Below are 27,355 nucleotides of genomic sequence, written 5' to 3'. Positions count from 1 at the left end.
CCACCTTCATAATTTGAACCTGCTGGCCAACCTCAAGGAGATTTGACAGAAGGGTCAAGGCAAAATATGTGTAGCTCTGAGTCGGCCACATGTTACGCTGCCTCTTCCTGAGCCGACAGGCAGGAGAGGCGGGCAAAGAAAGGGAAAAGGGGGGCAGAAGGTGCTTGGGACCTTATACAGGACATAGTGATGAAGGCACAAGGTCAAATCGAAGCCGCTTTGCTAGTGGCCAAGGCTGCGTGAGGCAAAAAAGTATTCTGTGGGGTCTCCTTGGTTCACTTTGGCATCACTGTCAAGAACAACAACAATAAACCAACAAACTGGCAAGAGAGCAACTCGCAACTGGGATTTGGACCCTACGTTAAAATCCGTGAAAGGAGGCCGAAAATTTTCTAATGGTTTGTGGACTTCACTTTATTTCCTTGTGGTCTTGTCCAACAGAAGAGGAAGCACCTGCTAACGTGGAAGACCAAAGCCAATCTCCATGAGCCACATAGTTTCATGTGCTAAAACTGTGTAGTGAAAAAGGAGACTTGCATCTGTTCTTGACTTTTTTATTTTTTTTGTATTGTTAAAAATAATTGTAAGGCTGGTCTTTGAAAAGAAAACCTCAATAATCCAAAATTAATGGAAGCATGTTGTTATTTATTGGGGAAAAAAAAACCCATAAAAGGGGTTTCTGTGATTATAAGGCAATGAAAGGAGCCTCCTGAATGCCTGGGGAAGATCCTGTGTAGGAAGATTAGGACACAGTGGAGATGGAATTAAGTTTATGGGTAAGAAGGTTGGTTTCCAGGCTTTTTTGTTGGTGGTGGTGGTGGTGGTTCTCGAGAGTTCAGTGCTCAAGTTTCTGTTAATGTTCAATATGCAACATAACTTGTGTACAACGTGGTGGCCACAGGCTAAAATATACGAACTACAAATGTGAGTGAGACCAAATTATGTTTGTCTTACATGGTAATGACGGTAAGAAGTGTAAGTAATCTAATATCAGATTTTATTTGCTTTGAAATGTATTTTGGCTAGTGAATGAAATGGGTGTCAGAGGAAGTACTGTAAAAACTTGATTTGTAAAACTTCCCTCTTTAGAAATAGTTTGGTTGGGGCAGGTGATTTTCTGAGAGCTTGATTACAGAGAACGGATGATCCTGTCCACTGTGGTCAGAAGCACGGCAACAACTACACGCTGTGCTCGCTTTTAGGAAAAGAAAAATGAGGAGGAGTTGAAATTTGTTTTACCTAGAGAGCTCAAGAGAATCTTTTATATATAAAAGTACCGTATCCCTTCTCACACTGGAGTTTGAGGGAGAGATTGGGGAAACCTCTAAGTGGATTCTGCAAAATGAACTGTGTCTTGGTCACATAAAAATTTTACAGTTTCAGCTTGAAAAAGCTGATCTTTGCAAATGAGAATTTGAGGCATCAGCTAGGATAAATGTACTCTATGATAAATCGAAGTCCATAAAGGCATCTGGTCTTGTTTCACAGTCATGTGAGGAAGTGCAGGGGCTGTAAGAGTGAAGGCACTTTAGGAACCATAGACAATGTGAACTGGGATACGTGAAGCGGCACACGCGTATGCAGCTGGTTGCCAAAACTGACGGTAATGATCATCCGAAAAGGCATGAAGGAAACCGGGCTTAGATGGGGCTGCTCTCATCCCTGGCAAGGCAGCTTTAGAAAAGCGACACTGGCAAAGTTGAAACCAAGTCTCCTTCAGAGCAAAATGAGCAGAAATTATTAGGAACTTGATTTTCCTTAACAGTACACAAAACTCAAATGCCCACTGAAGGAAGGAGGTGCAAAATAGGCAATTGCTGTGAAGGTTTTCTGACTAGAGTGCTGTGAAAAAAATGCCTCTTTGTAATAAGTAAGGTTTGTTTTGTTCAGAGCAGAGCTGTTCCAGCCTCTGATCATTTCTGTGGCTCCTCTGGCCCCTCTCCAACAGGTCCACGTCTGTCCTGTGCTGAGGGCTCCGGAGCTCAGGACTCGAGGTGGGTCTGACCGGAGCACAGAGTGCAATGCCCTCCTTCCACCTGCTGCACACGCCGTTTGTGATGCAGCCCAAGACACGATTTGCTTTCCGGTTCGCCGGCCGCTCTGTCGCTTCGTGAGTCCCCGGCTCAGTGGCCGCCTCGACAGGCGACAAGCGGCCCCGGGACCCCGGCTTGGTCCGCCCGGCCTGACGGGGGCGCGGGGACGATCTCTCCTCCCGCTGCCGCCATTGGCAGAGCATTCGCCTTCCGAACCGCCAATCGGCGTGACGTTGCTTCCGGCCGCCTGACTGGCCTCGCCCAATGGGAGGGAGGCGGTGGGCGGGACGCCTCATCTTCACCGAGGCAACGGGCGGGCGGGTGGTTCCGGGTGTGCGCGGAGCTGGTGGCGGCGGAGGGTGAGTGCTGCGCGCCTGGTTCCGCCCTGCCCCGCCTCAGCCTGCCGCTCCCCGCCTCTCCCCGGGCCGTCCTCCCCCACCTCCCCGCGCTCGCCTATCTTCCCTCTTCGCCCGGGCCTCCGGGGGCGGCCATGGGGCGTAACGGCCGCGCCGCGAGGCGGCCGCGCGGGCTCCCGCGCTCCGCCGGTGGGGGCTCTCTTGGGTGACGTCATCCCCTCCGCTGCGGCCCCGCCCCCTGGCGTTGCCATGGCGACGGCGGGGCCCGGCGGGAGCTCCCTGAGGGAGTGACGGGCTGAGGGGCGCCGGCCGGCGGCCTCTTCCCGCCCTGCGGCCGCCCCCGTCTTTCCCGCCCGTGCGCTGGGTCGTGCCGGAGAGGGGCCGCCCGGCCCTGGTCCTGTCTCGCCGAGCGTTTGTGGTGTTTTTCTTTTTTTTCCTCCCCAAAAATAAAAGTTTGTTTTCTACTTTCGCTTCGCGACTGCCGGTGGCTCGTTTCCTCGTCAGCTTCTTGGAGAGCTGTGGCCAGTTCTGGGCTCCCCGGTTTAGGAAGCGTGAGGAGTTACTGGAGGGAGTCCAGGTGAGACCCACACAGAGGATGAGGGGTCTGGAGCATCTTTGTTCTGAGGAGAGACTGAGAGAGCTGGGCCTGTTCAGCCTGGGGAAGAAAAGCTGAGAGGTGATCTCATCAATGTTTATAAATATCTCAAGGGTGGGTGTCAAGAGGATGGACCAGACTCCTTTCAGTGATGCCCAGTGACAGGATGAGTGGCAATGGGCACAGGCTGAAGCACAGGAGAGTCCATCTGAATATGAGGAGAAACTTCTTTCCTTTGAGGTGCCAGAGCCCTGGACCAGGCTGTCCAGAGAGGCTGTGGAGTCTCCTTCTCTGGAGACATTCAAACCCACCTGGACACATTCCTGTGTGATCTGCTCTGGTGAACCTGCTTTAGCAGGTGGGTTGGACTGGATCATCTCCAGAGGTCCTTTCCAAACCCAACCAGTCTGTGATTCTCAGTTGCTCTTGTTCCCTCTCAGTTGTCAGAAGATTCCCTTGTAAGGGCTGGGCTGCTCACTCAGGGGGTTGAGCACTGTCCTCATCCTGTTGCTCTTCATCCTCCAGCCCTTGGCCTCATACTGTAACACCCCAAAGCTCTTAAAAAGAAACTTTTCCATATTGCCAGTATCGCAGTAGAGATGTCGGTGTGTGCGTCTCTTCCTTTGTCCCTCTGCCATGTTTGGGTTTGCTCTGTAGGGCTGTGTTCTGTGGAGGGTGTGTTAGGCAGAGCTTTGAGTCTGCAGGGAGTGGTGAGGGTCGCCTCATGGCTGCTAAAATAGCCGTAGTGTCCATGGCAAGTGCGTGGAAAGGCTGAATAACGCCTTCTACACTGGGTGTGACACTTAAATTATTTACATTTTTCTGTGTGCGTGTGTAGGATTTCAGCATTACTTTTTCATTGCAATAAGTGCTTTGGGCTACTTTGGTAAAATCGTGGTTCATATTCTTCAGGAGTCAAGCTAGAATATATTCCTCCCCCATTGCTGTAGCTGTACAGATGTAGAACAGTGACCTGTGTAACAAGGAGGGGTGTGATCAGAAGTGATGAATGTGTGACAAGCAGTGAAGAGAACAGATAAATACTAGAAGAAGCTGGAAAGGGAAAGGTTGGGTCCACTGGGAGCTTAGAAAGTGGAAGCAGCAGGTTTGTGAGTGAAACTTGAAAGGATTTGTAGAATAGTTTGAGATGGAGGAGGTTTGACAGAATTGAGTTGATGTGCAAGAAGTGTAATAAACGGAAGAAATGTATTGAGATAGATTGACTGTACATTGTCTAGTAAAAGTAAAAGCATCCTCAGACCGCAGTGCATGTGAAGGCCTAATTAAAGTCTTCAGTCTGGAGTTATGCTATTTCTGAGGCTCAAAGTGGCATCTGTATTGTCACTTTGAAAAACAACTTAACTACCGTCATTATGACTTTCCCTACCACCACACTATTTTTTCCATTTTGCAAGAATATATGTTCCTTACTTGCTCCTCTAGCATTTTACTTGAGTCCTTGTTGTGCCTCTGTTGCTATGACATTCTGTGTGGTGTATGCAGGAAAGCAGATTTTGTAGCAAACAGACTGTGTTTCTTCTTACCACCTGTACTGATAGCTGCTGGAGCTTTTAAGGTTATTATTATTTTTTTAATTAGCAAAAAGAAAGTAAATGCAGTGATTAGGCCTTTAATTGTAGCTCTGAAGTTTATGCAGGAGACCATTATAATTTGATGCACTCCGTAAATGCTTTTTCTCTCTGTAGTCTGTGTATCGCAGTGGTCTTTGATTTTGTACAAATACATGTAGTTATAATTCTACCAAAAATCTCATATTTAATTTTAAAATAGGAATTTTTAAACATACGAAGATACCTCTAGATGTTTAGCATCGAAGAAAAAAAAAATAGGTGGAAATAAACAACTTCCTAGAAAGCTGGGCTAATTTTAATTATTGAAAAGATGGTTGTGGTAAACCAGCAAGTTTGTCTGTTCTGTGCCAGCGCTGAATCTTGCTAAATGTCATTTGCATGGTTTTGGTTGTTTAAATGGAGTGGTATTTAATTACTGGAATGAGCCATATAGCATTTGCAAAATCTGTGGTGTAAACCCTAAGTATTAAACATCGCATTTTTTTAATTTCTCTTCACTTATTAGTATTCTTACGTCACAAGTCGTCCCTTTGAAGGTGGTAGGACTGATATCTATCATATTGGAATATCCTAATATGTTATAGAGGTGCTCTCCATTTGTGCATTAAAGCTTGTTCGCTTCCTGAATTAATTTAGTATATGGAGCATCCCTGTTTTTAATTTTATCTGCTGAACTGGAGAAATGGTATTGTGTCAGGATTGTTGTGGGTTAGGCTATGGATAAGAGGAGCAGTAAATACAGTGAATTTGTTTTCTGGTTCCTGAAATATATTATTCTATAACCTGAGAGCTTTTTTTGTTTTGTGTACTAGAATATACTGTCAGTTTTTTCATGAGCTTTCTGTAAACATTAAATTCTATAACCATGTTAAGTGTTAAGATCAAAACCAAATGGGTTACTAAATTATTTGAAATCGACTAAAGCATGTTGTGTTCACTAATAATCATGTTAGCTGTCCTTACACTTATCCAGGGAAACTTTCACTGGATTAGGCTTATTTGGCATTTTTTTAGAAATACTTTGCCATTAAAAAAAATATTTCCCCTTGCAAATTAATGGAGAATAATAAGGGTAAGAAATGAAAAAGTATTGAAGAATAGGAGTTCATTATAGGATCTTAAACATCTATTTCCTGCAAAAGAATGTTAAAGGTACAGGATTTTTAAGTGTTACTCATATGCTACAAGTCTCTGGAGCACATGTTTGTAACTTCTTTTATGACTATTGAATTTGAGTTAGTGCACGGATTCTACATCCCCTACATAAAATATAGACACAAAATCACGCAGGCAGATGCCAGTATGTGGTTTGAGGACAGGAGATTCGGCTGCGCAACCATAGATGCATTCAGCTCTTGCAAGTGCTGCTGCAGTGCTGTTTAGGACTTTCCATACAAGCAGAGAATGACTTTTTTAAGAAATAAAGGTTGTGGCTGTGGAGCATCATCACATTAAAAACCAGTTAAGTGTGATGGGTGGAGAGATAAGTTGTACTGTTGAAAAAGCTTTCCATGGTCTCCTTTTATTCTCCATTATAGGCAGACCTTAGATTAACAGTTCCCTACAATGTCCGGAAAGATGATGAGGTTCAAGTGAAGTCGTAATGAAAAGACTGCTTTCAACTTACAACGTGGACTTGGATTATTCCAAGCCTTATTAATACTGTTAGGTAGGGAAGAGGCAGTACCTGAAAGCCCTTCTTTTAAGAGGCATAATCTCTTTGTTTCAAACCTCTCTTCCAGATGTTCTTTCTGAAGTTGATTTGTATGAACTTTGTCTCTTGGAAATCAGCATCTAACATACGCATATGTTTTGTTTTTAGGATGATTCCTCTCCAGAGTCTATTTTTGAATAGAAGGATGCTCTTTTCCTATAGAAGATGGTGATCCTAATGTATGATCATGGAAAAGGGAATAAGTTCAGTAGAAGTGTTACCTTCCAAATCGTCTCAGGTTACAGCTGTAAAAGTGGTGGTCAAAGAGCCCACAACAAAGCAAACCCAAAGAGGGAAACGAGTGGGATTTGTGCTTGTCCATGCAGGTAAGATGCAGATGTGTAACAACCAGAAATAATCCATATACAAATTAAATATCAACTAAAATTTTGTGTTGGCCTGAGAATTCTAGTATGTTAATGAAGTGACGTTAACTTAGGATGTAAATCTGGGAGTGTTTGATTGGAAGTTGCATTGGTTCGGAGGACCTTGGAAACTATTAATAAAAATGTAGATTTTGAGTATTCTGAATGGTACATTTTCCTCCTTGACAAAGAAAACCGCAAACAAAATCCCATAGTGTATATGGTCATAAAATGTCAAATTCTGCAGTTATCTACTAAGCTTGGGAAATTTACACAATCTGAGAGATCTTTCAGTCTATTTTCTTACCCAACGGAAAGATCAAGCATTACTGTCCATTATTGTGTCTAGTTTGTCCATAAGGACAGTCTAGTTAGGACTTCGTGAAACCTCCTTAGGCAGTTTGTTGCAGAACTTGACATTTCTTTTTACTGTTTTGAGGTTTTCCTCTGAGTCTAATTTCAATCTTGTTCATATTTAAGTGAATTACCTGTTATTCTTTCCACATGTAATGAAGAGGTCATCCACTCAGATTTGATACAAAAATGATGTGCTACGTGTGTCTTGTTCATAAATTCTCAAATGCTGTTAGTCTTGAAAACATTAGTGATGCTTATATCTGGCTGTATATTTGGTTTTAGCATACGTGTGATGACATGAGGTGAAACTGAGCAAAGTAGCCTGGTGACACCTAAAGTATTTGAAAAACCACATGCTACTTGGTTTATAAAAGCACAGAAGCCTTAAGGCAAAGAAAAATTCCTCAAAGAACTTTTTCTGTGTTGAAATTTGAAGACCCTGGTATTCTATTTTAAGAGCAAATAGAATTTTTCAATATGTGTTTACTGTGTTACTTTGTTGAAAATCCATTTTTCTTTCAGTAGTAGTGTTAAAACTTAGTAGAGTTTCTCAAAGCTAACATTTGTAAAGGTGAGGAAAGGAAAGTGGAGATAAATATGAGCATGTATTTCAGGTTCAAAAACCAGGAAAACATAAGAAGGTGGAGTATGGATATCAGCATGTTACTCTTGTCTGTTATTTTTCTGATGCTGTATTTAGTCTAGTAGTGGGCACTGCTAAATTTTTACAGTGTGGAAGTAGGGGGCAGTAGCAGTAAAACAGAGCAGAAGAGTTAGATGCAACAGGATAGACAGACTGAAAACGGGAAAACCTTCTTACGTTCTTGATTTGAAGGAACTCTCCTGGTTTGAAAGCAGCAATAATGGGGTCTAAAAATGTAGCATAAACATGAGAAGATGAACAGAATGGTAGTTGCCAACTTGCAAACCAGCAGTAGAAGAAAAATTGGAGTTTGACTTAAAACCAAGGTTTTTGCCCAGTAATGGACAATAAGTACAAAAAACTCTGCTGGAAATCCTCCAATAATGCGGAAAACTGCAATATTTTGGAAAGTGTGTGTAGGAGGAGATTGTATGATGCTGAGATTTATACCTGTATGCTTCTGCATGTGTGCTCTGTATCCTGTATTTTACTGAACGTATTTGAATCAGTGTTGGAATGCATAAAATTGTCAATCATTGATACAAAAAGGAGCTGCCAATGTAATCCAGAATAAGGAAGGCTGGTTTTGGCTGTATCTTAATTCTTTATGCAAACTACAGGCTGTAGTTTGACAGGTAGTATAATCTCTTTTCCTTTTACCTTCATTGTAGGTGCAGGTTATCATTCAGAATCCAAAGCTAAAGAATACAAACATGTGTGCAAAAGAGCCTGTCAGAAGGTACGTCTTACCAGCTCTACGGTCTTGTAGTGTTATAGAAGAAATACATTTGGTAGCGCTGTCACTTCAGTATGAACGGGCATGTTTGGGTTTATTTAGGCTGTATGCATTTCTAGAGGAAAAAATGAAGCAGCAAAAGTTAAAATACAGAGTCAGGAGAGTGTGTGGCCATGAGGTGCAGCAACATTCTCATCAGTGGTGGCAAATGGAATGGTGGGGGAACAGGAGAAGGTCACACTGGTACCTACAGCTTCCTGCACCATTCCCAAGGCTCTGGGATTTCTGGAGCTAAATATGGTACCTGGAGTTTTTCTTTCAACAATGTCCACTCTTTTTGGAATTTATTTAAACTCTAGCATCCACGTTGCTCTGTGAACACAGGGATTTTTAGAATTCTTTTCTCCTTAATAGCTCTTAACTTCTTAATTGGGAGAGGAGGTAGAAACAGGAAAACCAAAACAGAAAATCAAAACCCTCTTCCCAAAGCTGGAAAGGGAGAAAGGGCAGGATTTTAATTTCCATTGAAATTATTAATTTTTTTAAAATCTTCTCCAAGAACTCTGGTTTTGGAGCTGGCAAATCCTGTCTGTTAAGTGTGGAATGAGAAGCTTGAAGACCTGTCTCCAAAATTTTTAATGCATTTTGCTTTCTCCAGGGAGGAGCTGGGGAACTTTGCAGGCTTTTTAGAAGAGTCTCAGAGTTGGCCTCTGATAATTATATCACTTCATCTTACAGTTCTGTTGCTCAATCTTAATACCGATCTAATTTTGTAATGAGAAGCTTCAAAAATCATCCAAACACTAGTTCATTGAAGTTGTGCATTAGTTATGCATGTGTGAAAAAAAAAAAAAAAGGCTGTTGTTGAATTTAAAGTCTTAATTCGAGATTCTGTTTGGTTTGTTAAGCTAGGTAGCCAACATAAATAACTTGTATGAAGAACAAACAGTTGCAGATTTGTCTTGCAACTGCAGATGCAGCCATAGTTGTTCTTTTGGGGTTCCCTGAGAGACTTGACTGTAAGTTCTTGACCAGTATGGGTCTAAGAAATAACATTAGGCTCTAGAAGTTTAATTTTTTTTAATGCATATATAGTTTGACTGTAACATTGTCTTATTTGATTTGGTTTTGTGTGTTACCTTTTAGAGAAGCTTACTTCATGGATTTTGTTCAATTTCATAACAATTGCTGTATGTGGTACTAGAGATTTTTGTTGAATCTTGGAAGGAACATTAGAAACTTCTTGACTGAAACATTAGGTGTTTGAGGACACCAGGTATAAGAACTTATTTTCCCATAAATTTGACGATGCAGGAATGTGCTACTAAGTGCAGTGTCGCAATGTCAGAGTGGTGAAATCACGCCTTCAGGTCTGCCCTTACATGGTGCATACTGATTGTTTCCGGTGCCTCTTGGTTTTACGTCCTCCTACATTTTAAACTAATTTGGCAAAGATTTTGTTTTGTATAGGGTTCGGAAAATGCAGGGCTTAGTCATAGAAGATCAGAATTTTCTAATCATCAACTAAAAATTCTGTTTTGCAGGCAATTGAAAAGCTACAGGCTGGTGCTCTTGCAACAGATGCAGTGACTGCAGCACTTATAGAATTAGAGGTACGAATTTCTGACTAGTAGTAAATATGTCTCTCAAGTACATTACCAGATTTTTCTGTAGGAAGGTATTAATTCAAATGATAAAATCTGCTGGGATTTCCATTTTTGTGTCTTGTATTTAGTTATCTGTGCACATATGGAAGCTCATCCACTGTATTTGGAGTAAATGTATTTAAAGAGTTTCTAAAAATGCAAACTGAATAGAAGTTCATCTTAGGCATGTGTTATCAGATAGTCTTTAACTTTCAAGACTAAATACAGTGATTAAAGACTTACCAAGCACTTTGTAGGGAACGTTATTTCTGATGTACCAAGCTACAGGTAGGCTGCACTGTCCCTGTTTCTTACACAGGGGAAAAAATCATACGACTGGTCATATATGTTAAGTAGAAAATCTAGGCTAAGTCTTCATTCCTTTTGTCTGCATTAATATCTCACACTAAGTTATGTTTCATTTGTTGAAATTATGATCCAAAGAATTTAGACGTAGTTTGTCTTCAGTAGTTCTTCTGATCCTCTCATGTGGTATTTACATTGAGGTAACTATCTCTGAGTATCTCTGAGCTTTCTTGGGTTGTGTTACTCATACTGTTTTCACTTCTTTGGGTTCATTCTACGAAAGTGATTACATAAATTTAAGGCTGCTTGTCTCTCCATCCAAATAAAGGACTATGTGAAAATGAAGTAGGAATTTTAAGTTCTCATTTGTCCCGCAATGTACTTCTGCTATGGGCTTAAATTCATGTGGTTCTCAAAGGCTTTTTTCCTTACATTTTTTACTTTGTTTCTGTATGATCTCCCTGATGGGCTAAGAGACTAGAAGCAGGCTGTTCAGAGAAATGTCACTTCAGTGTAAGATAACGCTTTTTTCTGATTTTCATGACAATGAACAATAGGACAAGTAATGCCTTTATTTCAAAATGGTACTCGTTAATTAAGATAAAGTCTTGCTAATTATAAAGAGATAAGCAGCAGTTTGTGAGGTTTTTGGAAAAGTGTCTTCTTGGAGTGGTGAAATTTTTACAGCATCTGATTTTAGTGAAGAGTCCCTATGAAATAATGTAGGAGAGAATAAAGCTAAAATTTCTGGGATATAGATGAGACAGTTTGATTATTGTCCAAGGTCCATTAATCCCTCATGGCAGTAATGATTGAAATGGGTATTACTCTTCTCCTGTAAGGAGTAATTGCTTCTTCCTCTCCAGCTTTATTAATAAAGAAGGAAGCCAAGCTAAGTGTTGTGCTGTTAAAATAATTTGCTGGCTTTGGAATTTATGGTGGTATTCTGAGAGGATTAGCAGTGGATTTGCTGACACATATGTTGAGAAGGTGTTAATTTACATACTTGATAAGGTTAGCATAAGACAGGCTTTGAACAGTACTTTTGGTCTCCACTGAAGTGTTCAAATGTGCTTTCATGTGTTATCTTACCTTTTGTTTTCACCTACCTGTACTCTAATGTGTATATCTCTAATGGAATTATTTAGAATGCACTTCCATAAACTAGCTGAGGCTGCTATTGCTCCACAAGATTGTTTTGTGTGTCAGTTCGCTCCTCATCTACCTTATGTTGTGATTTTTATCATGTTCCTGCTCTACACAGAAGAAAACATATTTTAAGAAGCTTAACAGCTATTATATGTAACTTTTTGCAGCTGTGCCTGGGGTAAATATTTTGTTTTTCTTATCTCCAAGAGAGTTATTTAGTAGATTTAAATACTCTGAAGTGACATCTGTGTAAGAAGTTACAGGTTTAAGATGAAAATAAAAACCTTTTTATGAAATTACTCCCATCAGCAACCTTCTTCTCCTCATCTGTCTTGCTACAATTCTGGTCGTGCCTGCTTTCTGGTTTTATAATTTCCTTAGGTAGTATTTTCATGTGTACTGTTGCACAAAACCTGTTTTTTCCCTTTTTCTTCTTTTTAAGATTAAATATTATTTTGTTCAGGTTATCCTGCTGTCATTAATGTAATGATTTGCTTTCATTTGTTCATTAAGTGATTTATATAACCTCTGAATTGTGGGTTGTTCTTTCTGTTACTGGGATAAAGGATGTAGGGTTTGGGATTTGGGCTTCTTTTGAATTAAAGGATGTTGCTATGGAGTTACACTGAGGAAAAATCAAAGGTATGCTCAAAACAACAAATAGTGTGGTTTGTAGTGGCAGTTTTTTTGGATCTTGAATTAGAAATTCCAATGTGTTAGACTGTCAGCTTTCAAAATATTGAAAGGTTTATGTCTACTATTTATCTCATCCTGAACACCACCTCCAGACATCTCTTGCCATTTCTAGAACTACATCTTTTGTTTTAATTATTATTTTTTTCCTATTGCTCTATGGAAAACAGAAACTGCATGTGGCAAATGAACGAAGCAAACAGAATAGTTTTTCTCATCAATTACAACATTTTACGGTTAAAAATGTAGGTTTGTATTTTGACTGTTTCTGTAATGAGCTCTCACTACCCTTTTGTTTGTGCAGGAAAAAATAGTGACTTTTCTTAAATACTTCAGCATTTTGAGTTGGCAAATACAAAAATCTCTATGAAAACAATGTTTGTTTACATGTGTCAGTGTAATACAGATTAAGACACAGAACAACAGAAGTTTGTATAACATGTGTTAACAGATTCCATTGTGCAGTACTGTTTGTAACTACTTGATATTTTGGCTGATGCAGAACATGTTGCTGTGAGTTTATCAGAAATATTTAATCACTTTCACAGTTCTCTAGGACTTTTGATGCTGTGTTCCAAAAATCTGTAGTCTTTGCGAGGCATAAATATCTTTTCATGGAAATGTCACAAAAGATGATTTTTTTTTTCCTCAGTTCCACTCAATTACACAACTCTTATTACACAGAATTTCAGCTAATCCAAGAGGCATCACTTCAAAGACTTGTTGAGGCGCAAGGCTCGCTCTTGATCTTTTATGAGCAAGCTGACAGTTTGCTTGTGGTATGCTGTCTGTTTTCTGTTTTGTTTTTTCAGGCTCCAAGGGAAGAAATAACAGCCTTTCTTTGTTGGACTATATGAATCTCAAGTTAAATAGTATTTTATGATCAAGATAATATACAGCTAATAGTTAACTAGAGAAAAGGTAGATTTCCTTGGCAAAGTAACAAGAGCAGCTGACCCAGAATACTGTTAAAATAACCATGTTGGCCTCCGTAAGCATCAACTGAACTTGATAAGGTGATTAAAGGCAGTTATGTTTTCCAGTTTGTGAACTCTTGTCATTGCAGAGGAACAAATGAACATGTTACTTCTTTCAGCTTTTGGTAATAAAATGGGTGTAGACAAGGTGCTTCGTGACTCTCATCATTTACACTGGATGCTTCCACAGAGACATGATCGCAGTCACGTTTCTTTTTACACTTTTGCTATCAACCACTGTATGAAGTCTGAATTTCTCTTGAAACATAATGTGATTTGGGCAGCTTTTCTAGGGGGAGGAGGAGATCCCCCTCCACAAACCCCCTTGAAACTTGCAGTTTTCAACAGTAACACGTTGCATTTTTAGCTGGATATGAGGATAATGTGCAATCTCAAGCTTTTCTTTGACTGTAGAGCACTTCAGAAGCTCTACTGTTCAGGTACTGTAGACAAAAACGTAAGTTTGTTGTAAAGAATGATGAGGATTTCAAATTTTTTCTAAGTTTAGTCTAAGTGTATTAATACTGTGTAGATCACTTGTGCTTTTTAATCTGAGTAGAATGTTCTTTAGGAACATCATGTAAATTGGAAATTAATATGATTGATGGGGAAGCAGATGTCACATTTTGGGTTTTGATCTCCTTGCTCCTAAAGTTGCGCAGTTTACTCTTTTATTGTTGTGGATCAATGCAAAAGGTATTTTGAACCTGTTGATATACTCAAGCAGTGGGTTTGAGTGGCTGTCAGCAAAATTTTGCAGTGAAAGAACTTGTTTCTTCTTGAATTGTTTTATTTGTTTGTTTGCTTATTTTGTACTAATGAAGATTTTTCAATGTACAATGTGAGTCCCAGGGACTTCTCTTTAAAGAAGAGTGCATGACACCAGCAGTCTCTTTGTATTAAGGCGGTCACCATAGATGAACTTTTAATGGTAATGAACTGGAAGTTGTTAATGCTAATTAAAAGCAATACTATGAAGTTTTGCAGCAGAGTGGCCAACATTAATCTGTGGCAGAAGTGTTCTTTAAAAAAATCTTAGTGGGTTTAATTGAAAGGGATGTGACTCATTCTTGTAGACTACTAGTTCTTGTCACTAAATTCCCTCAGAAAAATACATTTTAGAATTACAGTGTATAAAAATAAATGCCTGTAGACTTTGAATGCCTTATAAAAGTTGCAGGTAAACTGTGGCCAAAACTATATCAAAGATGAATGGAAAGTTCTTTAATGCATATTGAAAATAGAGCAGTTGAACTATTTGCCTAGATGTAATTCAGCACTATTAGTGTTACAGTGTTGAGTAACTTCTTCAAGCGTTCCAACTTTGACCACAGCTAGAGACTTGAGCATGCCTGTGTTTCCTGCCAGAGCATTTATAAATACATCCCGAAGTAAAAAGGGTTCTAAAAATAAAAAATATACCCTCGATAGCTTGAGAGTTTTTACAAGATCAGTTGACTTGGGCAAATGAAACTTTTGTTTCATGTCTTAAAACTTTGAATTATCTCCTTTGCTATAGGTTTATGTTGTAAGTTAGAGATACTTCAGTGGTGGAGTAATTGCCAGGTAGTCTAGTATTTTTCACATAATTGAAAGCTTATCTTTTGTGAAAATGTTTTGAATAGCCATTTGTTTGTCTTTTCCCTCTTTTCTATGGTAGTAGGGCTCGCTGTTAGCATGCAAAGCTCATGCTTGGTTTGCTTTCATGTCTTTTTTCAGTTTTCTTCAAAATACAAAGATTGATTTCTGCTTGGGTTTTTATTTGAAAGTATATTCCTGAAAATACCTTCTGTATTACAGATGTTTTCCTCCTTTCCTTTTCTCCCTCTTCTTGCATACATGCTTTGACTGGGTTCTTCCCCATCCTATGGCAGTCATATATAATAGTGCTTGCAGTACTGCAATTTTCTGTCTGAGTGTGTGAAGAGACTGCTTCAGTTAACTCCGTTTATTTTCTTCCCCCTTTTGAAAGCATGTACGCTTCTGGTTTCATAATGTTTCCACATTCTTTGGATGTCTTGAGTTTTAATTTAAAAATACACCTGAGTTTTCCTAAGTTGTATTCCTCCATTTGCTTATCAGTCTTAATCTTTTGGTCAGACTTTGCAGAAATTCATTTTTTCAAGGAGAGATGTATTTATGTGGTATATTCCATGGCCTTGCCTGTTCATAGAAGTGGGTGTGAATTTCTCTTTCTGTTTTTCATGAAGGCTTTTTCCCTGCCTCATTTCTAAGGCTTTATATCTGATCTTGGAGGCACTCGGGTAGGTATCAGAAATTTGATGTGTTCACAGCCAGTTCCTTCGTTGTCTAAAGCTGTTACCACATCACCTTTCAGATTTGTGAAGACAGAGTTAGACCATCTTGCTTTTAGTAACTCTGAGACCATCTTCTTAGTTGAGTTCAGACTGTAAACGTCCACAGAAATTTTAAACAGGTACTTGGAATTTGGTCTTTATTTCTTTTTGCTGAGGAAGTAACTCATATTGTGACTGATTGCACTGGTAAGATTCCGAGTTCTAGAAAGAGTTACGCCACCAAAGAGGCTTCTACAGTTTTGTTGGTGTAGAGTTCTATTTATCCAATATTCTGTACTATGCTGAGAAATATTCTGTATGGAGAGACATGTGGCATTTCCTTGGTCTTGAGATCCTCTGAGTAATTTATCTTGGTGCATCTCTGATGTTGTGCCAGTGAAGCCAAAGCATCAAGCACATCTAGATTTTTAGAAATAAAGTGAACTACTGCCCCTCTCTATCCTGTATTTTTTGCCTACCCTCTTTTGATTATTATGTTTGTCCGACGATAGAGAGCTTTGTGTCTTGGCCCAGGATTCTGGACCGTGTTACTAGAACTTCTGTTCTGATGGGCCCTTCTTACTCCCTTGATTTGTCCGTGACATCTGCTCTTAAGATAACAGCTGTCTTTGCTTTGTGGCTGTGACAAATGTGTAGAGCACAAAGGTTTTTCTCTTTGCTGATGCTTTTGAGTATAGTGCACTGAGCGAATGTTTTTGGAATAGAATGTTAGAAATTTGTCTCTGCTTCCAGGTCTGTGCGCTCTGATTACCCAAGGAACTTGGACAGCACTAGGAGTAAGAATTGGTCATCCTAATGCATTCCTGGTTTTACTTTGTCCTCCAAGTACCTTTCACCATTCGTGTTCAGTTTTCTTCCATCCCTTCGATCATCCTTTTGTTTTAAACTTCACTGATTTAATTTTCTTTATAGTTGTAAAGCCTGGGGAGCAATGAAGTCAGTTAAGCCAATGGTTGCTCTGCAGTCTTCTGCCATCATTTTGGTAGCCTTTTAAAAATCATATTCCACCCCCACTTCCCCTCATTCCCCTTTAGGGAAAGTCATTCCCTGTGCACTAAACTGCAAATATTTCATTATCCTAAAATACTTTTGAGTTTCCTTATGTGCTGTGAGGCATAGCTGTTGAACACCACAATGAAGTACACAGTGAATCTGAAGATCTGTTGTGGTGTGTGATAAAATTGGATAAAATCTCATGCTACTTCTTGAATGTAGAAGCAAAAAGCAAAAAATAAATATGAGTAGTATAAAATGAAGACAGATATTACAGTGTTTCAAGATTATGTATTAATCATGTATTATGTATTCAAGATTCTTCAGGAAGATAGCGTTTTGTTGACTCAAACATTAAGAACACTTTAAATACATCTGTAAATTAGAATGAAAATCTTGCAAAACAGGTTTTAAATTTACTTACTAGTTGCTCATTTGAAAGTTAACAGAAGCTAATCGACACATGTTTCATTTCTGTGTTCTCTCTTTCGTTTCCTTGTGTTCGTTACACATTAGTATGCACAAAAAAGAACCGGTTCATTTAACATTGAAGACAGAACCTTGAGCTGTTTCCAGTAGATTTGTTTACTAATTCAGCTTATATTATATACACTGTGATAGTATGACCATCTAGTTTCATTGGCATGATCACACTTGGTCTAGACAACCATTTTCTTTGTCACATCAGGTTGTAATAAAACCAGATAAACTCTGAAATCCAGCAGCATCCCTCTGAAATGTTGCTGTTGGGCTGTTCTGGGCTGTTCTCTTTCTTTGCCCTGTGCTCTGTTTTATGCTTGCATCTAGAAAGAGGGAATTATATTGAACTGGCAGTGAGAGTCCTGAACTGCCCTACTTAAAAACTTGGTGTTTTTCAAGTCATGGGGATGCTCTGGAATTAGGGTGGGGGTAAAAATGGGTTTTTTTAGTTCTAGCATGTAGAGCTTCTTATTTGTGAGCTTTGACTTTGCAAAAAGCTACAGAAGGTGCTTATCAAAGAGGAGTTAGCTGTAAATTAGTTTATTAAATGTGCTATAATTTCTATGAAATATCTCTTGGTTAAACTTCCATCACAGTAATGACTGTCCTTATGCTAACGATCAAATAGATATTTTATAAAGTGAATTATTACTGATGCTGATTCTTAGTTTCTGTGTGCAGAGCTGAATCATAGGCTTAGGATGTTGAAGGGACAGTTTGCTGCTGTGTCATACTTAAGAGTTTCTAAGGTAGACTGTGGTCTATGCAGTGGTTGTTAGGTGTGACTTAAACTGACAGGTAAGGGCCCACATGAAGTGTGAATTTTCGGGGAGGGAGAAAGATATATTCACTTGCGTCATAAAGCTTTTGCTTGCATATAAATGATCATATTAAATTGTTGGATGATTGGTTTTTATATTAGCACATTATTACATGGAGATACGTCACACCTTATAGAGGGTGTAAGGTATCTACTATAGTAGTTTGAGATGCCCCATTCCAATTACTGTTGGTTTTGTTATGGAAGATTAAATTATTAGAATAAGAAAGTGTGGTGTACCAAGATCAGTGTCATCAGATCAGTTATACAGAAGTTGTGATCTCATCTATTCTGGATGTGGCCTTATAGTGTTTTGTTCTTGTTTTTAGGATTCTCCTTTTACAAATGCAGGATTGGGGTCTAACTTAAACCTTCTGGGTGAGATAGAATGTGATGCCAGTATAATGGATGGAAAGTCATTAAATTTTGGAGCAGTTGGAGCACTGAGTGGTACGTTAACTATGTATTATAAAGCTAACTACTGGTTTAAGTGCAAAGATCAATTTTGTCCTCTTTTGTTACTTTTTCAGAGTGGCGGGCACATTGTAAATATTGCCTCATATAAATAAATTCTGCCCCGTATAAAATAAAAAAGGGAGGCATTCCTGCTCCCTGAAGCACCATTTTGTGTTAATTTGTTTTACGTAACGTAGTGTGGTCTTGGTTTGCTGGTAATCATTTGACGCAGAACAAATGGATGATATTATACAGTATTCACAATGGGAGTGAGTTTGCTGAGATGGATTTGTGTTATAGAATGGTAGCTTTTAATGAAATGCAACTATTAAAAAAAAAGTACAAGGATTTAAATTAAGCTTCGTATTTGTTTTTGTTCTCTGTCTCCTCGAAGAACCTACTGGTGTATCAGTCATAAGGCCAAATGATATTTTGATATCTTAGCTAAGTTGATCAAATTAGGATTCTAAGGGAACAAAGTTTCTTTTCATAGAATCATCGAATCCATGATTTGATGATTCTATGATTCTCTCACATAAGCAGCTACATTTGGATTTATTTTGTGTGATACTGTTACAAAACTAAATACCTTTGCATATGGGATATATTTAATCTGAGAACTAATGTGCTTTTTTTTTTTTGATCTTGTTTTAGCTTTCAGTACAAAACAAATATAGAGTCCCAAATAGGGATTGTTGAGGTTTTGTCATAAGTACATTGAACAGCCTTGACTGTTACTATTGAATAGCTTTTCTGACAACACTTCAAGCTTTGTTCTTTATCCTAGAATAGTTCTAAACCATGGTAATAACTTCCTCATGTAGATATAAATCTAAAATAAATAGTAAAATTAAGTGTTTCAAGGCTTGTTTGTTACGAAATGTGTGCTTCCAAGCATGGGGAAGGAGGAAATGAGAGACTGAGTCTGAATCCTATAATCCCTGTTCTGGCCATACAGATCCAAATGAAAGCTCTTTCCATCCTGAAAAATTAATGTTCATGAAACATCTCTGGTCTGTAGAATACCACAGATTTAATTTGAGATTTCTGTGGTAGGAGATCACTCCTGATATTTCAATATGATTAAAAAAAATCTAACCAACCAAACAAAAAGCCAGAGGGTGGGAGGTGTTCATTAGAAGGCCTTGTCACCACTGATAGGACATGTGAAGGAAAAACTGATGAAGTTTTTATTAAATTGAAATGTAACACCACAAGGTGTCTCTTAATGAATTGGCAAAGGTTTAGGAATTAAAGGAAGCTGACTTCCATTGCCAAAATGAATGCTACAATGCTACGTGGAAAAATATTTTAATGTTTTGTTCCCATTTTCTTGCTAATTTTTCTTTTCAGGAATCAAGAATCCGGTTTCAGTTGCAAATAGATTGTTGTGTGAAGGGCAGAAGGGAAAACTCTCTGCTGGCAGAATTCCGCCTTGGTAAATGCTTTGTTCTGCTTGACTTTACTTGGGTCTTTCATCTCTACTGCATGCAATATTTGAAGGTTATATCTTAGCCCAAGAAGGCTGGTGCTGTTTTACGTGCTAGTGGTAATGTGGCTTTAAAAAGAAGATAAGCTTTGTTCTGTGATCTTGAAGCATCTTGTGCACTTGGTGGAGTTGTGGGTTGAATGAAGTATTGTGAATAGATGGCAACATCATTTTGTGATAATTTGTCTGTGTGATTATTGCCAGACTGAATTCTTACATTTTTTTACTGTAGCATTTTGAAAAATCTCTGAATACATCAAGATTAAAATAAAATTTCTACTGCCTTTGCCTCTGTCCACCTTTGAAAAAAGCAACAGTTTTAAATAAGCATATACAGAAATCCTACTATACTGCCTGTCTTTATGGCTTTATTTTGTAGCTATAGTGTGGAAACATGCAAAGTTTAGTAACTTCCTGTTTTCTTAGCCAAAAGGAGAAGTTATTTTAAAGATGAATTTCATAGTATTTACAACAACAATGGAAACATGCACTCCTTTATTGAGATAGGTATAATACTTAGATGGAAGAGGTAACTATTGAACGCGTAACAACTTTAACTATTATTGCATCATTTTGAAAGGAATCCAAGAAATGTGTCAGAATTAATTGCTCTTAAAACCATCTTATTTTCATTAGCAGTTCAAATTGACAAACAGGGAACTTGAATAATCCCTTCATGTTTTTTGACTGCTATCCTCAGTTATCATAAACGCTGCAGAAATTTGCTACCATTTGCCGACTAGCGGACTGCAGTATTTGCAGATGTAATAAACTAACACTTATGTCGTTTAAAATACGTATATTTAGATTCACAAATTTTTATTTCCTTACTATGTTATTCTGTAAAATTACCCAAGTAGTCTGTATCTGGATGGTATAATATTCCAATTTAAACGGTGAGGAAAAGCACTATTTCAGTGTTGTGCCATGCTGCAAAGGAAGGTCATAGATCAAAAAAAGCCACCCTGAAACTAAACCATCAACAAGCAGGTTTTACATATAAAACTCTTTAATGAAGAAGGAAAAGAGTAAGCGTAGTTGGTGAGTTAACTTATTTTTCTTTTCTTTTATTCACAGGAGTTGTTTACTAAGGAATAGAAATGTTAATTTCAGCTGTTGTTAGCAGCTCATTTCTTTAGGTGTCAGGAGAAAGGCAAGGTTTAGCTGAATTAAATTAAAGAGTGTCAAATGAGGTGAGGTTTTTTGATGTTCCAGAACTAGTACTGAAGTCGGCTACAGGAGCAAGCACTTGTGATTTAGTTTCGTCTGTATCATTACAGTGTTTTCTTGAATTTTGGTGAGGAAGAACACTTGGGCATTTTAGCATATTTGCTGTAACTTCATGACCTAGTTTTTGCTGCTATTACTTTACAAATAGAAAAGAAACTACGTCCTCTTGCCCTCAAAAGGCAAGACTAAATCTTTCAAACACTGCTAGGTCTTGGCTAACAGATGCTTTTAAGACAAGGGAGCTCAAACGATGGAGTCGACATGTACAGTTTATTGTGCAAACATTGTGGACCTGAGTTTCTTAATACATATTTTAATTTCCGGTTCTCCATTCTGGATTTTGAACATGAATTTTATTACAGCAGATTAGTTACTCTGGGAGCAACCTAAACGAGTGGGATATGATGCGTTGTGCGTTAGACTTGCTTTGGTAGATGCTCCTGCCTGTAAGGATATCCCACGTTTGGAATGTTCATTATAGGTGATGAGTATTGACAATTTCATGCCTTGCCTTTCTGGTGGGGTTTGGCATGACACATTGTTGTTTTGGGACTGAAATATATTCCTGCACAAGCTGGGAACATATATAGTCAAATAACAAGAGAACAGCTGTATATTTGGCATTCCTACCAAATATCAGAATTTTTAGTAACTGATCTTTACAAATAAAGATGCGCAAGTTTCATTTTATTTCTCATGGGAAACTGTATCAGGGAATCTTCCCAATACTTCTTAGCCTAAAAACCTGTCTTGTTAAAAAACCTGGTGGAAGAGACCATTCCTATGGCATGATTTGACCTAGCTGAATGTTTTCTGGCCAAAATGTTTGGTACACGACCACACAAGAAAAAAATCAGGAACTGTGAGGTTATTAGCAGTGGTATTATGGAGATGCTTGTCTATAAAAGAACCTACAGAGGCAGTTAGTTTTGCCTGTTTACCCCTGTTCAGCACCCATTCTTACAGTGACAATTCAAAAGCTATTTGAAGTGGTGCACTTCTCATTTTCAGTAGAAATTCTAAGGAGTGTGAATGAATGTATTCTGAGATGGTAAGTTTATTGGGAAGGAGAGATCGAGTGTCCTAACTGATGTATCCAGTTTTCTGTGGAGTGTGTTATTCTGGTTCAGTGTCTTGTCATCTTGTTTAAAATGTAGAATCCCACTATGCAAATTAAAATTTCAAAAGTTTAAAGTAGAGAATCCCTGAATACATGAGTGCATGAAGCTTCTAAGATCCTTACATCTTTCTATGATATTTTATTTATCTTGATGTTGTCAGGATTTTCTCAGCCTCTGTATGCAAGAACAGAAAATACTGAACTTGTAGACGTTACATATTATCATATAATATATTCCTGTTCATTGTAGAACTTTTCAAAAGAAATTACTATTGTAATTTCAGAATTACGTATTAGGTGGATCTTTGGAAGTGGTGCTTGGTCACAGAATAATAGATTAGATGGCTTTTAGTAATGTTTGAAGTTTTTCTATTTTTCGTGCTGAAACCTTTTCCTGCTTAAGGAAAAAGCCTGTTTACATTTGTTTACTATTAACTTGAGATAAATAAAAATTGCAGGATGATATAAATACACCTGAATGGCTCCTTTCTTACAACTCCTTAGAACTACTGATATCTAAGTTCATGTCTGTATCCCTTTTTCAGTATTAATAATAACCCATATGGGAAAGAACTCCTTCTTAGGTGTTTTCTACCCCTTTCAGGGATACAGGGATTTGTAATTGCTTCACAGTTTTACACTATGGTAGGCAGGATACGTACACGGTATAACTCGTAGGGAGCACATAGTCAAGAAAGTGCCTAGAGTGAAGACTTGCACCACCTATATGTATTTCTTCAGAACAATTTCTTCTTTTTAACAGTGATTTTTGAGTCCTTGCTGCATTTTATAATCAGTGTTACAGACTGAATTTGTTACTATCTTTAATGAACTTAACCTCCTTCTGCCAATTCTGTTTAGCTTGGTGTGGCCCGTCTCCGTACAGCCACTATTCAATGGTCCTGTTTGGAGGAAATAACACCAGGATAACAATGTTGTTGGAGAAAATGCCCTAAAAAGACCAATTTTAGCTACCTTTATTTGCTTTTTCTGTTAACATGGTCTAGTTTGCCTGGAACTGGAAATTGCATCCAAGCGTCGGCTCTTTGCTGGGAGGACGTTTTCATCCTCTGTGTGTTCTGAGGCTGTAACAACTACAGAGAACTCTTTGATATACTTGCAAGACAGATCTTCTCATCTTGTTTGTGCAGAAGCAATTCTCAGAGTAGCAGAGCACAAACTCATTCATTCTTTTTTTTGGTATTTTTAATTAGCCTAAAGGTTTTTGAGGCCTGGTAGGATTTTGGCTGCTTTCTATAGCCCATTGACTTTATTCCCCGTTTTCCCTTTCCCCCAGTAAATCAAGCTTGGTGGTAGCTGTTTAGAGGTAGTTCGGGTTTTTTGTCAGCTTAAAATATTGCCCTGTTCATTCTTGCCTGCTGCAGCTACATGTAGAAAACACCAGTTTTTACATGGATGGTGCTCATGGCAACTCAAGCAGTTCCCTGATGCCAGGCAGCTGGTCCCCCCCCTTGCCACCCTGTCACTTGTGGCTGTTACAGTGGTGTCTGCAGCTGGATGTGGAACTGGGTCACAAAACTTGCTTTTTGGGATGGTGTCAAGACTGTTTAGTCTTGCTTAGATTTTACCTATTTGAGTACCTGCAGAATGGAGTTCATGCTGTATGTCCTGTAGGAGTCTCTTACCAACTACATCAATTTATAGGAGATACAGTATAGGTGGTACAGACAACAATGCAGTGAGATCCTGATTTTTTTTTTTTGTATACTGTTTATTTTAACTTTTCTGTGGTTATTCTATTGTTTCAAGGCATCTGAACTGAAAAGTTTTAAAAAGTGGATGATCTCTGTGGTATGAAGCCTCAATTAGATGTCAGCAGGAGATGTCCTGCTAATCTAACCATCCTCTGGGACTAGAACTGGGAAATACTGTGTGCCCATCTTATAGGAGGGAGAGGAATTATGGACGAATGTGTGAGCAGAGTAAAGTCATGTTACTTAAGTTTTGAGACATTCTTGGGTGCTTTTTTTTTGCACTCTTCATGAATAATAGTGACTGCTGTGTTTTGAACTATTAAAAAAGCAATTGTGAGATTGCTTGTAAAATGCACTGTTTCTAACTGATCTGTGCTATTCAAGTTATCGTCTAGAAAACTCCTAATATTTGAGCTTGGTAGTTTTTCCACCTAGCTTTCCTTTCCATGTAAATTGTTTTATTGAACGGGAAGTGCTTATTGACTTCCTGAGAAGGTATTGTTGATAGAAAACTTTTATTTTAAAGACCAAAATCTTCTTCTTTTAGTCAATAGACAACACTACTTAATTACATTTGGCTGTGGTTTGCATTTCACTCTTAAATTAATGAAGGAGACAGGTCTTTTCTTGAGCACTAGCTTACCTATTAGGAGATGCTTGAGTTCTCCCAAAGTACCCAGTAACTTACTCTACAGTATCTTGCAACATGAACAGTATTAATCTGGAGCTTCAGTAACAATGGTAAGAAATATGTATTTAACAATTAAAGTTCTTATAGAAACTTTCCTTTTGAGACTTTTGTAAGAAAAGACTGGACACACCTCTTGTATTGGTTAAGTCACAGAGAAAGTAGAAAGTACCACCTCAAAATACTCAAAGCTGCAGGTGTCAGATACAGCACCATCAAGAAAACTTCCAACAGCATTAATGCCAACAAATTTGCTGTATCAATAATGTTCTCAGAGACCGTAGTACTCTGTGGCCCCAGGGACTTCTTTGTAGCTGAAATAACTTCTTTAGCCTCATATTTGTAATTCTGCTATTTCTGTGAAACTTTTTGAAATAGCTGTAGATCCTCAGGCTTTACTTGTTGTTTCCATTAGGCAATTGGGTTACTCTTATTTCAAAAGGGGGATATGAAGTTACAGTTGGAAATAGTTGTCCTTTACTGTGTTGTTGTTGTTGGTACTGTTGTGCAGCAGCTTTCTGAAAATGTGTGATTTCCAACTACCATATTCCCCTTTTCAGGAACTGAGGTTAGTTTATTTAAGGGGAAACAATATAGATAACTGAGGCTTTTTTTCCCCCTAAAAGTTATATGTCTACGTGTGTGTATATATATATATATATATATATATATTTGCTATTATTCATTGTCACAGTAGTGCGTACTGTCTCTATACTGTAAAATGTTCAGACTACTCAAATTGTTGGTTTGGTTTTTGTCTTTTTTTAATATATTAAAAATTCAGTAGACTTGACTCATTTGGAAATGCTTGATGAAACTCCATGGGACAGACCTTTATCATTCTTAATCAGGCTCATTTTTAGCTTGTGCTGTACTTTTCAAAGGACTTCATGATATTCCTGTGGCATTGGCTGACTTCACTGGAAATGCCTTGCTCGCCATTCTCGCCTCATTCATCCATTGTTGGTCTTCAGGATCTTACTAAGTTGTTATAGAGAGCCAGACTCTAGATGGCTTTGCCCTGGTTTAGCTGCAATGAAAAGCTGGTGCTATTTGGTAATTCATTTCAAATTTAATAGCACATTTTTATCTGATACTAAACTTAATGTCAGAGCTGCATAGATTTTAAATGAAACTACACAAGGTTGCCAAATGTAATTATAGCTGACATTTCTGTGAAATGTAGACAGCTTACGATTTTTAAATGACCAAACCAAACAGAAAAAAAATAATTGCAAGAAAAGGGGGATTTGTTATATGGTTTTGTTTAAACTCCCTCTTCTGTGTCTCCTAGCTTTTTAGTTGGTGAAGGAGCTTACAGATGGGCAGTTGATCACGGGATACCAGCATGTCCTCCAGGTATCATGGCTACAAGTGAGTAAACTGGTGGTGTCAGTAGGAAGAACAGGACAGAGTAATTTTAAATGGTGCCTCATATTTTGAGGTGTGCATCACTTCACTGTTCTTAACTAGCTCATGATATTATGGTATATAAGCTTGGTTTAAGTTTACTAATTTTCTGTTAAGTATCTAAGTAGAAAAAAATATAAACTATTACTCCAGCTGCATTTATAGCGACATCTAATTCAAGTGAGTTTGTGATTCTAGGATTAAATCCCATGAAGGATTTCCTTTATGGAAATGTAGGCTCTTTAACAGCTTAGTCCTGTGGGTCTCCAGTTGCGATCCATCTTGGATGCTAAAAGCGCCAGCCAGCCATGGGTCTGAATTCAGCAGGTGCCAGTTTGAATCTCTGATTCTGCAGTTAGAGCCATTTCTGAGTGGTTGTGCAGAACTGTCTAAACAGGCAGTTGAATTCATTTGCCTTTTTTTTTAACCTAGATAGGCTTTGCTTCCTCTAATGTAGTAGAATAACCTGGCCTGGAAAAGGGACTTGAATTATACTGTGCAGTAGCCAAGTCTCTTACGAAACCTTTTTTCTTAAAGGAAAGTAAGTGGTTATGTTATATTGATACACCATCTGTAAACTAGGTTAAAAATTAGTGCACTTACCCATGGAAAGGAGGATGTTGTTCCCTTTCCTTCTTCAGTCCCCTTCCCTTATGGAAAGTACCATTACTGCTAGTCTGGAGTTTGCTCCGGCTGAGAACCTGCCCTATGCTTCTTGTTGAAGTTATGCAGGAAAGAATGGGAGATCATTACCCAACAGATTATAGAATGTTTCTTTATTTTACAGTAAACATTATTATTGCATAAAATACATAGGTAGTCTGTAAACCAGAGATTGAAACCCAGGGCTCCTGTTAAGCCATTAAGGTCTAGTTCTAAATGTAGATAAACAGCCAGAAGCTGCAGTTCAAAGTTGCTAATACTCAATGGTTAAAAGTAACCCCTGAAACAGTGGCAGCATTTTACTTGACCATGCCAATTTTCATACATACTCATGATACATTTAATTTTGAACAGAAAGTTTTGATTTCTAGTTCCACATGAGTGAACCTTTTGCCCTATCCATCTAATGTCCAAAAGGGGCAGCATTTGCAGAGCAACTTCTGGGCTCAGTTAAGCTTTATTTCTGTGACTCTAGAACTCTAGAAAGAGTAAAACAGTTAAAGATTTGGTGTGTTTGTGTTGTGGGTATTTTTGGTTTGTTTTGTGTTTAAGAAAGTAGTTGCTACTTATGTGTAGGAGATGCTCCAGAAGGAGGGTTTGTTGACTAATTCTGTTTGCATGCACAGAAGTTTCCTTTGTTTCTAGTACCTCTGTGTTTATTGTTAGATTGTAACATTAATTGCCAGATTACTAGCTAAAACATACATGGTATGGCTTAAAAATACGGATCACCACTGCTAATTTGGTTTAGCTAACACAGATTAGGAATTTGCATTGGAGAAACATCACAAGAATAATCCCAGCCAACATA

General features: G+C 38.4%; 1 protein-coding gene across 7 annotated transcripts in view; it reads left to right on the top strand.

The window, feature by feature from the left end:
- Positions 1–2,323: 2,323 nt before the first annotated feature.
- The window catches only part of TASP1 (taspase 1), a 79,206-nt gene continuing 54,174 nt past the window's right edge, over positions 2,324–27,355 (top strand). The window contains exons 1-8 of one of the 7 annotated variants that reach the window (XM_071805683.1): positions 2,361–2,392; positions 2,894–2,966; positions 6,399–6,616; positions 8,327–8,394; positions 9,936–10,004; positions 18,103–18,223; positions 19,583–19,667; positions 25,766–25,845. In XM_071805683.1, the coding sequence (XP_071661784.1) occupies positions 6,472–6,616; positions 8,327–8,394; positions 9,936–10,004; positions 18,103–18,223; positions 19,583–19,667; positions 25,766–25,845 (568 nt within the window). In that variant the 5' untranslated portion in view covers positions 2,361–2,392; positions 2,894–2,966; positions 6,399–6,471. The other 6 variants (XM_065835121.2, XM_071805686.1, XR_011738090.1 and 3 more) reach the window with 6 other exon arrangements.

The sequence above is a fragment of the Patagioenas fasciata genome, chromosome 3, assembly GCF_037038585.1.
Source record: "Patagioenas fasciata isolate bPatFas1 chromosome 3, bPatFas1.hap1, whole genome shotgun sequence".
In the NCBI taxonomy this organism is placed as follows: Eukaryota; Metazoa; Chordata; class Aves; order Columbiformes; family Columbidae; genus Patagioenas; species Patagioenas fasciata.
This window is presented reverse-complemented; position numbering and strand designations above follow the sequence as displayed.